The sequence below is a fragment of the Danio rerio genome, chromosome 5, assembly GCF_049306965.1.
Source record: "Danio rerio strain Tuebingen ecotype United States chromosome 5, GRCz12tu, whole genome shotgun sequence".
Lineage (NCBI taxonomy): Eukaryota > Metazoa > Chordata > Actinopteri > Cypriniformes > Danionidae > Danio > Danio rerio.
Window position 1 is genome coordinate 37,814,143 of NC_133180.1, and position 12,039 is coordinate 37,826,181.

A 12,039-nucleotide genomic window follows, 5' to 3' on the forward strand; every position below is an offset into this window, starting at 1 on the left:
TGTTCACTGTTTTCATGACAAGGCTGACATTTGCATGGAATTAATCATTCATGTTTCCATAAGAAATCCTTCGGCAACTGATTGAACGAGTTCTAAAATGTGTCCATGGGGTCTTTTAAACTGGCAAGATTACATCTTATTTTAAAAAGAAACTAGGAATAGTGAGTGCACAGATGAGAACACGCCACTACACAACAAGAATTATGATCATTTCTAAAGACGCTGATACAAAAGATCTGGAAGACATTTTTATTTCAGTGTATGAAATGTGACTATAACGATGACACTGATGCATGACTGAAGCAACATAAAAATATCACTGCCCATTACAGTGACATCACTCTACAGACATGAGCTATGAAACACTGAATGTGATGCTCGCAGAACTATTTCTTGCTGTACTCTGGCATGTTGTTTTTTAAACTTTATAATAAACTTAAGTATCTTTATATATTAAAAATCAGTGTAGGGAAGCTTCAGTTCTTTGTTCAGATTCCTCTTCAGTATCTTGGCTTTTCATTGGCTGGTCTTTTGAATTAGCAGGCAATTTTAATACCAAAGTGGACAGGCGCTGAACAACAAGATCCGCTGTTGTCTTCAGACTGTGCTGTTGGTGGGTGAAGAGAATGTTGACAGAATTATAATTCTCATTTACTGAGCCTCATGCTCTTCAAAAACCCATAAGTCATAGTCATCTACACAACAAACTAAATGTGAGAGATTGCTGACATTATATTAAAATGTATTCAAGCAAAACCCAAATGCTTTAAAGGGTCACGAAACACCAAAACACATTTTTTTTTGAGCTGTTAACAGTCATATAGATATGTCCCACACTGCTAAAAACACTATTAGGACACATAGTTTTAGCTAACAAGTGAAAATTGATTGTTTTTACTTTATTTTGCTCAAATTTGTTCTTTCTGGTTTGAAAAGCAATTTTGAAGCAACGTCACAGCGATTAGATCCTTTTGTTAATTTCAGCATGGAGATTGGATGTCTGTATCGGCGGGTACAACGTGACGTCTGAGTTTTCAGCATTAGTTCATGAGAAAGGCTTGGGAAGTTTGCACTTGAGGTGCAACTTCATTACTATGCATGATAAAGCTTTCAAGACTGTTTTTACCTGTTACAGTGTTCAGAGAGACGCCAGGTTATTCGGAGACATTGGTTGTAAGTGTTGCATTTATAAACATCGCATGTTTCGCATGCTGATCGCATATGTGGATTACAGTGGTCTGCTAACATGCGGCAAAAATATGCTTATAAGGAATTTTCTTTACCAGAGACAAATTTTGTGAAAGGATAGTCTATACACACATGGCTGTTTGACGCTATTATCTGCACCTATAGTGTCTCTCCACCTATTGAGAAATGCAGAGGTTTTTCCCCATACATCATGCGGTATCAAAAATTGCATTAAACTAGACTCTTCCAGCAGTTCCTCGCATCTAATATCTCATTTGTCACGAGGGCATGCATCAAATGTTCCTGAATAAAAATGAAAGTGCCAAAATGCAGTTAAAGTTGACAAAATAAGAAATAGAGGAAATGTGAATAGCGTGGTGGCACAATGACGTTAATCAATCTTGGTGCTATAAAATGTAAAATGGGATCATGAAAGGAACATTCAAAAAGTAACTCATGTAAACACCGTCATCATATTATTAGGTGCATCCCAAATTGCATACTTATGCACTATTCTAAGCGATTTTGTATCAAAAATAGAGTAAGTAGTGCGTTCACACTAAAAACTCTCAAAATAATAAATGCACTTTAAATACCCGGATGATGCACTTATTCAACCGCTAAAATGAAGTGTGGAATGATGGTAATACTCACTTTGGTACTTTGTTCATTTATCTAGCTAACTTTGAAACCGGCAAACGTTATCTGGGAAATGGGTTGAGTAGTATGTCCGAATTCAAAAAATTCGAAAATCAGTATGCGAGAAGTACCGTGATGACTTACTACTTCTGACAAGCTTCTAAAGTGTGTATCCCATGCACACTGCGCTATCCCATGATGCCCCGCGAGAGAATTCATAAATGGAAGTGTAGTGACGCAACTGACACAGGTAGGTCACATGACCATGACAAAATGGTGGATGTAGTACGTCAATTCAATCAATTCAATTGTAAATTCAAATGCAGTAACTGATGAGTAGTAGGCGGTTTCGTACGCAGCCTTAGTGTTTCATTTGGGAGACACTACATACATATACTATACAATACTGTTGAATGTGTAAGTGCATAAGTACTTAGCATACTATACAATATGCACTCATGCACTATTTGAGACGGCTTATTCAGATTAAGGCAAATATTTTGATTTCTGATGTCCATTGTAGACACTATGTACCCTGCGTCATTGTTTGTGTTACACATGCTGATTTTCACAGCGGCATGTACTAAAACTCCCCTTTTAATGCAAACCCTTCCCTCATTCACCACATCAAGTTTATCTAACTGATACAAAGGACTTAATTTACGCTTGACAGACTTCCTGACAAACTTTTAAAGGATGTAGATGTAGGATCCAGAAACCTTTCATATCTGATTACATACATTTCCATATGTCTTTGTAAGAAACAATACATTTAGCAGTTTGGAACAACATGAGGCTTAGCAATTAAAAGCAAAATAATTTTAGGACCAAACTTGGCCGTTAGTAAACACTGAAATATGACTAATAAATCCGCCCACCTGTAGTATATGCAGGCCTTTTAACGTAAGAACAGCTAGTTCCTTCAGTCCGTCTCCTGTCAGGTCGAGATAAATCAGTGACAGCAGGGGACTTTTAAAGCTCCGTCTCCACAGCGGCTGTAACTTTTCTTCAAAAGATTCGGATGTTTGGTCAAATTTGTAGCAGAGCAGATCCTGGATTTCACAAATCATACACATCAGTGTAAATGCTGGTGAGCTGCTAATATTTCTGTTTACTATTTGTTCTAAATTCTTTCAATGTTGCACACGTTTTTAATCAAGGTACCTGTCCATACGTTCCCAGCAGCAACTCATGCTGTCCATCAAAGTCCAGATCAACAACAAGGGCACATAGAACTGCATCACACTGGTCACTTTCTGCCAAACACAGCTGTCTGCTCAGTCCATACTGCTCTACATCCCTGAACACAAACATTTATTACACAGTCCACCAGACACATGGCACAGAACAACACACTGAACTGAGTTTTAACCTGTAAACAACAGCCATTTCTATCGCACTGGTGACCAGCAGATTAAATGTAACCCTTTGATTACCTGTGGGACAAAAAGACAGATAAAGAGAGGTTAATAATGAACGCCTCGTGGCTAATGATTTTAACCTTAAATAAAAAATATGTAAATTCAACATTATAATTAAAATATTAGAAATGCTGAAAACTGCATGGTTGCAACAAAAACATTCAAACAAGTTTTTAACTGCTTAAGCACATTTTCAAAACAGTTTCCCCTTTTTTTATAACTCTACACACAATTCTCAGAACTACACACACTGAATGCAAAACGCCTCACATCTGCTTCAAAATGTAACACTGCATTCAAAATGCCCTAAACACATGCCAGAATGAAGCATCAAATGGCAAACACTTGCTTCATAAAATAACACTTTTGAATAGAGCACGCCAACACTTTCATAGGCTTTTATATACAATTCAATACCATGTTCTACAGTAACAGTAATCGGCCAAGAGGGGGAACAGGTACACTGTAAACACCAATCACATGTAGAAACAGAAAAAAAAATCATGATGGGCCAATCGTGATAAGTGTCATTTTTAGGGAAAAGTGTCCTTTGACTGGAGAGGCATCATGCGGGCATAGGGTTGGCCATCATGCACTTTATAGAACCAGGCTGAGAAGAATTCCTCTATTCTTTTCTAGCAATTTAGGATTTAGAAAAGGTGAATATGCGGTAGGTACAAAAACAAAAAATTGCAGACCAGTTGTTTTTTTTTTTTGGCCCAGAACAGCCCAGTGTCCTGTCACCTTTGACCTATTTATAGGCCTATACTACAGTAAAGCAGTGACTGGTTAGTGATCAGTAAAGAAATTAGTCTTTCTACATTTAGGGAGTGTGTGACATGCTAAATAAGTATAACATTTTGACTGGTTGTGTTTGGAAAAAGAAAGCAAGTAACTTCTTGTCAGACTGTAGCGTTTCATGTAGACGTGTGTAGTGTTTAAGTGTTTTATGCAATTAAAAACTAAGTTTGAGGCTGAGGAACAGCTTATGTATTTGGAAATTTGCTGTGTAGTTTTGCATTTTGAGGGTGTGACAAGAAAAGATTGTAAGCAATTGGAAAAAAACAGTAAACATTTATATAACATTAACGTCACATTTAAAGGGATAGTTGACACAAAAAATGAAAGTTTCCTTCCTCACTATTTTCTCTTATTCAAGTGGTTCGAAACTTTTATGAAATGTTTTTTTTCTGCTGAACACGAAACAAGTTATTCTGAAAAATGTTGGTGAAAAGCAGCCATTGACAAACAAATAAAAGATTTTGAAGTCAATGGATATTATCTTTCCTAACATTCTTCACTATATCTTCCTTTGTGTTTAACAGAAAAAATTAAATCAAAGAGGTTGGAAACAAGCGGAGGACTTGTAAGTGATGACAACATTTTCATTTTAGGGTGAACTGTCTCTTTAACACTGGATAAAGTTATGCTGAAAAATCTATCATAGTAATAAAAAAGTGAGTAAAGTAAAAAAAAAGTAAATAAGTAAAAATATGCAACCAAGAAAAAGCAATTATTTTAAAGAAGTGAAAAAGCTGCTTTAATTCTAATTTAATAAATGTCTGTAAATCAATGAATCACTTAGAACTATTTAAGCAGTGTCTATAAATTTGAAGACAATGTAATTCAATGAATGTGTAATTAAATTGAAGGATTTATCGTTGATTGGTCTATTTAGACAATCTCTATAAAATTATCCTGTAAATGCATAAAACAAATTATACACACACTTTATTTTTAGTATTTGCGATTATAGCTTTAGCCTTTAATATATTATCCTTTTAATAACATCTGCAATGGGCTAGTAAACGCTCTTGTTGCAATTACCCTCCATGTTCTGACTGCTTTCAAACAGTCAATGATTTCTTGAGTTGATTTAAAGCAGGGGTGTCAAACTGGAGGGCCACTACCCTACACAGTTTAGTTCCAACACACTTACCTTTAGGTTTCAAACAAGCCTGAAGGACTCAATTAGTTTGATCAGGTGTGTTTATTTAGGGTTGTAACTAAACAGTGCAGAGCTGCAATCTTAGAGAAAGGGCTCTATTTTTATGATCTATGCGCAAAGTGCAAAGCGCAGGGCGAAAACGCATGAAGGGCGTGTCCATGGCCGGAGTGGGACTCCTTTTTAGCCCTGGAGTTTGAAGCCTTAGACCGGCCCACCTCAGTTCACGACTGATTATATTAAAATAACGTTTTATAATAAATACATTTTATAATAAATAAAATTGATTTCTGATCAATTTATGTCAGATTTATTAATGTAGTGAATCATCTGATTTTCATTGAGCAGGTGTAATATTCATTAATAATAATTCGAATTCTTATATTCACTAAGGTGCCGCTGTTTGGGGTCGAATTATAGTTACATTATCATTAACCTGCAGGCTGCATTTTTCTTAGGGGCTGCGGGAAAATAAATCAAAAGGGCGGAGCTGCGGCAAAATAATGAATAAAAAAAATGAGACCATGGTCAAAAAAATAAATAAATGAAAAAAGTGTGACTGCTGAGAGTGCAAGCAGCTAGGCACACCGGCCCTCGCGGCCAAAAAACGGACCGGCCCACCGGGAATTCTCCCGGTCCTCCCGATTAGCCAATCCGGGCCTGGGCGTGTCAGAATCCACTTTTACTATTTTAAGGACGGAAAAGTCTGCTTTGCGCCATGACGCGTGGTCTAAAAGGGTTGAGCTTATTTTCTTTATAAGTTATAGGTGTGAGAATGAGAGATGAGCCACCTCCTTATTTACTTTCACTTTCACTCTCGTGGATAAGGAAACCTTGTACGCACAGACATCCATTAGCCTATACATAATTAATTTAGTTTATTAAGCACAAAGATTTTTTTAAAAACTATTTCTAAATTCAGTTTTAATTTTCAGCAAACGAATAAATGAACAATAATAATGAAGTGTGGTCAAAAACCTGAGTTAAAACCAAATACACATGCTGTGCCCCATATGGTCTGAAACCTGACAAGTGGGCAAATCTAAGCTTGTTTTTAATAAAACAAATATAAATATGGATATAATAAATAATACTGCTAATAGTGATAACATTAAACAAAGGCAAATTGTCATTAATAAACTGAAAAAGCCCCAGAGATGAAGAAGGCTTGAAAGTAGGGTTTTTATATTTGTGTAAGCTAGAAAATAATATTTTGTTATATTTTAATCCTTTATATTTATATTGTATATATCCTGATTACATATCCTTAATATTTTAATTATTTTTCATGATTTAATTCTTTTCTAAATGCTAAACTAACGCGCTCTGTGCTGGACAATAGACCGGCTTTGTTCTGGTCTATAAAAAAAGTCTATTAAAGTTTCTCAAAATAGCAACGCACCAGCAATGCGCCTCACCACACCTCCTGTTTTAAGGCAATTTCAGATTGTGATGATTTGAGTAGTATTACACTCACTCTTTGTGTCCGTGTTCTGCTGATGCTGCTTTAGAGGAAACAATAAAACAGTGGAGATGGGGCTGTCATGCTGCACACGCCAGTTCTGGAGAATCTCTAGGAAGGAAAATGTGCAACAAACAAACAAACAAACAGAATGTGTATTTAGCTAAATCACTATTTTTTTAAAGGGACAGTTTAACAAAACTGATATTCTGGTATTATTCACTCACCCTTCACTTAACACAAACCTGTTTGGTTTTTTTTGAGAAGATATTCTGAAGAAATCTGAAGACCTGAGACCACTGACTTCCATTGGATTTTTTTCCTTTAAATATTTTTGCTGCTTGTTCAAACTTCTAATTTAAAATGAGGTAAATCAACACAATTCTTGTTTTTTTTGGGAGACAACTTAATTGTTTTATGTTCAATCCACTTAATATAACTTAATATAAAAGTTTACTTAATATATTTGTGTTCGGACCCAGCATTTTTACAGTAGACTATAAAAGTCGATGGACTCAAAAAAATGCAGGGTTCCACACAAGTCCTTCATCTTGTCCCAACACAAATATATTAATTTAATTCAACAAATATAAGTGGATTGAATATACAACATTCATTCATTCATTTTCTTGTCGGCTTAGTCCCTTTATTAATCCGGGGTCGCCACAGGGGAGTGAACCGTCAACTTATCCAGCAAGATTTTACGCAGCGGATGCCCTTCCAGCTGCAACCCATCTCTGGGAAACATCCACACACACTCATACACTACGAACAATTTAGCCTACCCCTTTCACCTGTACAGCGTGTCTTTGGACTGTGGGGGAAACCGGAGCACCCGGAGGAAACCCACGCGAACGCAAGGAGAACATGCAAACTCCACACAGAAACGCCAGCTGAGCCAGCGACCTTCTTGCTGTGAGGCGACAGCACTACCTACTGCGCCACTCCTTTGCCCCTGAATATACAACAATTACTATAAAATCTCAAGAATTCTGCTGTTTCAGCTCATTTTAAATACATAGTTTAAACAAGCAGCAAGCAAAGTTAAGTTTTGAGCTTTCTTTAAAATAACTTCTTTTAGGTTTAGCAGAAAAAAAGAAAGTCAAAGGTTTGGAATCGCTTGAGGTTGATTACATAGTAAAAACTTTTCATTTTGGGGTAAACTATCCCTTTAATGTGATAAAAGCATGAATGTGTGAATCACAGTATGAGTGGATTTTCTCACCAGGTCCCTTTTGGTTGACGACAGAAAGTCCCACACAACCGCTCTGACATCCAAACGCAGTGAGGCGCCGATTTTGATCAAGACTCAAGACATCTAACCATAACACACTGTGATGCACAGAAAGTACACAGTAATTACCATCTAACATAATGATACACTCATCATATAAGCCTGTTCATCTGAAAAAAAGAAAGACTCACTTGCTCGGCAGGTCCTGCAGTTCAGGAAAGAGTCTTTCTACAGGCTGCTCCTCAAACTGGTGCAAAGAGGCATTCTATTGATCAGACACAGAGGACGAAAGTTTAGACTATTTAGTATGAAAGTGTTGGAATACATATTTATAAGAAGTTCAATTTAGGTTCCAATAAAAAGTTTATAGCTAAAAGCTTAATTACATTGTGTTTTACATTGAAACTAATGTGAAAAAATGAGTCTGGCAGCCTGAGACACCTTTTTTCTTTACCATTGGTGCAGGGTCCCAAAGTATCAGGGTGGGTAGAACAAGTCTAAACAAGACTTTGAACAATCCCATTCATTTAAATGCTTTGTGTGTGTGTGTGTGTGTGTATATATATATATATATATATATATATATATATATATATATATATATATATATATATATATATATATATATATATATATATATATATATTACAGGGCAACAATGCTTTGTTAGATTTCTAGTATATATATATATATATATATATATATATATATATATATATATATATATATATATATATATATATATATATTACAGGGCAACAATGCTTTGTTAGATTTCTAGTAGACATGAAGATCCGTTTCACTGCAACACAACCCGCACTTTCTCAATAAAAGAATCCTTTTTGAAGACAATGTTCTCCTGGTTTTGGCTTTTAAGTTTCTTACAAAATTATGAGAGACAAATAAACATTCTGAATACATGTATCTGCCTGCCTGACCTCTTTATAAAGATGTATGCGCTGATCGTGTCCACTGAGGAGAAAGACTGTCTCACTGGATCCATCGGCACAGTGCACTCTGCAGATTAAAACATGTACTTCTGAACACTAAAACTATTTGTTTGAAAAGATATAAATATTGCGGGGAACTTTTGTCAAACATTCAACAGCAAAATGACCCACTCACTCGGTGTGATAAAGCTGGAAAGGAGTGAACTGGAGCTCCAGGTTCAGACAGCTTTCTGTCAACAGAATGAAGATTATTCAGTTAGGACCGGTTTAATATTATGTTAGATCCTTATATTTACAGAGTCTCTCAATGTGTCAACATTGAACTATCATATAGTATGGTGTAAGATTTTAAAATATGATAACCTTTTATAGTATTGTTATTACAGCTCTAAAATATACTCTTTTTAAATGTCTGGGCAAAACAAGTACATTTTTTTTATCGCTTTGAACACACTGGCTGTGTCTGAAATCCCATACTTCCATTCCATACAGTACATTAAAATTAGTATGTGAGCCGAGTAGAATGTCTGAATTTATAGAATTCGAAAAATAGTATGAGACAAGTACCCAGATGACTTACTACTTCCAGCGAGATTCTGAGGTGTGCATCTGATGGATGCTACACTATCCCAAGATGCACAGTTGCATAATTTTTGATTGGGAGTGAAGCAGGTATGTCATGTGATAATGACAAAATTACATGTTTAGTACGTCTGATCTCTTTATTTACACTAAGTAAAAAAAGACATATACCGTAGGAATGGTTGACAGGAAATTTTGGCAGTTTTAAAACCTTGACTTCTCCAAACAGCGGTATAACTTGAAAATGGTTATCGTCCCATGCCTACTCAGCATATAGCATGATTTGAGTCATTTGTGATATTATCACCAGCGTGTAGATCTATAACCAAAAAAATTAAACTGAACAAAATGACAAACTCACGTGCAATAGACTCCAGGTTAAACTCTGACCCTGGCTCATAATCACAGTAAATGTTAAGGAAAGGAGTTGCTTTGTCCCCAGAGTCCTGAGAGGAAAGAGATCAATGAGATATGTGATTTAAACATTTACAGGATATTTTTCATATTGATAGTTTGTCAAAATGATAAAACATTTCATTCAAGTGTTTAATGGTCTGCTGCAGCGCTTAATAATGTTAGATAGCTAAGATAGCCAATCAGATCAGAGAAGGCAGGGCTTTAATACTGAATTTAATACAGAATTACAGCAGGACACTTTAGATTATAAAAGTCTAAGAATCTGAGGTAAAAACTCATCAAATGTTTAAAATTTTACAATGTTTCATGATAAAAAAAAAGCAATATGATCAACAGGAATATAATGTGATGCTAATTTCTGGGCATTTTAGTCAAAATTATGCTGTTTTGGATTTACAATATTGAAAAAAATATTTATATGATTTATGTGGAGCTTAATGTGCATTGTTACTATGCTATGAACACATTCACTCTTAACCATATACAAATATTACTTTAAAAGAGAATACATTGATAAGAAAAACAATGTTAATGTTAAATCTTATTCAATCTGTAAATTTAAATAATACCCCAATGGATATGTTCCATCTAAAATTGCAGTAACCAGCTATTAACACATCTCAGTCAATCAGTTACTGATGATGAAGCACACCTTAATAAAGGTTATTCCTACGACCAGTCCTCTTTTAGGGGCTGATTTGTTGAAGGCGTCAATGGAGACGATTTCTGCATCAACTTTATTGCAAGAGAAGAGAAATATTATTTCGTTGCACAGCTAAAACAGAAGGTTTTGGACGCGCACGAACAGTCTGTCACCTGGTATATAAGTGAACTGAATCTCTTTGGCCACAGGTCTGATCTTCTTCTGTAGGTCTTGGTATCTAAAACACACTACTTTCCCCTTCAGAGTGGCTGCCAGCAACTCCTGCTCGCCTGCCTGGCATAGTCCGTAGATGTTACTCTGCGAAGGAAACCGACTAAAACTATCTTCCACAAAGGGACACAAGCCTTTTATGTCGGGTAACATATTACAGAAAAATACAGTAATCCATTAAACAAAACAGCTAGAGTTTACTGTCAGGCGAGAGATGAAAAGAACAACATCCGGGTATGGGCGTGATTGTGATCAAAACTGACCAATCAAATAGGATTTTCAAACCGATTGACAAATCAGAGATATCCCAATGTGGCTGCCGTCATCAACTGTCGCCAACGATGAAATAAAAGTAGTCAAGCATTTCCGCAGTAATTTGTTTCAGGTACATTGGCAGGTGGCCTTATTACTTTAGATATTTAGGATTCATTAAACTAAAAGAAGTGAGCTGCTAACTCTATTGTGTGTGCAATGTTTGCGATGATATTTTCGTTTTTATTAACAAGAACCAGCATGTATTCTTATACAACAAAATCACTTTACATTTCTTAACACGAATAGAATAAACATCATGCACATAATTATCAAAATTACATATACATATATTGCACACATTTTTCCAATTTTAGTTATTAACAAGGGTTATTAAATGTACTTTTACTACAGAATATACCACATATATACAAACATTTTATGCACAAATGTTAAAGGAGGAGCATATATTAACTGTTTTAAGAAATCACTTTTATATACATTTGAATTTCTTTCTAGCACCATGAAGAGAGATTTGCTTTTGGCAAACTGGTATTTATGTATGTGAAATTTACACAATAAAAAAAAAAAAAATATATATATATATATATATAGTTGAAGTCAGAATGATTAGCCCCCTTTGAATTTTTTTTTCTTTTTTTTTTTTGAATAATTTCAAAATGGTTTTTAACAGAGCAAGGAAATTTACAGAATGTCTGATAATATTTTTTCTTCTGAAGAAAGTCTTATTTGTTTTATTTCGGCTAGAATAAAAGCAGTTTTAATTTTTTTTAAATTTCTTTCTTGATAATCTACAGAATAATCGTTATACCATAACTTGCCTAATTACCCTAACCTGCCTAACCTAATTAACCTAGTTAAGCCTTTAAATGTCACTTTAAGCTGTATAGAAGTATCTTGAAAATGATCTAGTACAATATTTTTTACTGTCATCATGACAAAAATAAAATAAATCTGTTATTAGAAATGAGTTATTAAAACTATTATGTTTAGAAATGTGCAAAAAAAAAATCTTGTCTATTTTTTTTATTATCAAAAATATTTACCTTTACTA

General features: G+C 35.0%; 1 protein-coding gene across 1 annotated transcript; it reads right to left on the minus strand.

Annotated features, from left to right (window-relative positions):
* Positions 1-237: 237 nt before the first annotated feature.
* Positions 238-10,940, minus strand: kptn (kaptin (actin binding protein)). The gene is made up of 12 exons (NM_001003642.2): positions 10,655-10,940; positions 10,491-10,573; positions 9,783-9,867; positions 9,015-9,069; positions 8,828-8,906; positions 8,081-8,154; positions 7,881-7,987; positions 6,671-6,766; positions 3,200-3,263; positions 2,992-3,127; positions 2,706-2,879; positions 238-607 (listed from the first exon to the last, which is right to left on the minus strand). Exons 1-12 carry the CDS (start codon positions 10,863-10,865, stop codon positions 461-463), a joined length of 1,311 nt encoding a protein of 436 aa, NP_001003642.1. The 5' UTR covers positions 10,866-10,940; the 3' UTR covers positions 238-460.
* Between the last annotated feature and the right edge of the window lie 1,099 nt (positions 10,941-12,039).

Bases quoted from the DNA above. Each gene is read 5' to 3' on its own strand.
- kptn (NM_001003642.2), bottom strand. From the start codon at position 10,865: ATGTTACCCGACATAAAAGGCTTGTGTCCCTTTGTGGAAGATAGTTTT. The intron at 3,264-6,670 runs GTGAGTGTAATA...TTTGTCCCACAG, and splicing joins GCAGAACACGGACACAAAGA to GTAATCAAAGGGTTACATTT. The intron at 3,128-3,199 runs GTTAAAACTCAG...GTTTGTGTTCAG, and splicing joins GAAATGGCTGTTGTTTACAG to GGATGTAGAGCAGTATGGAC.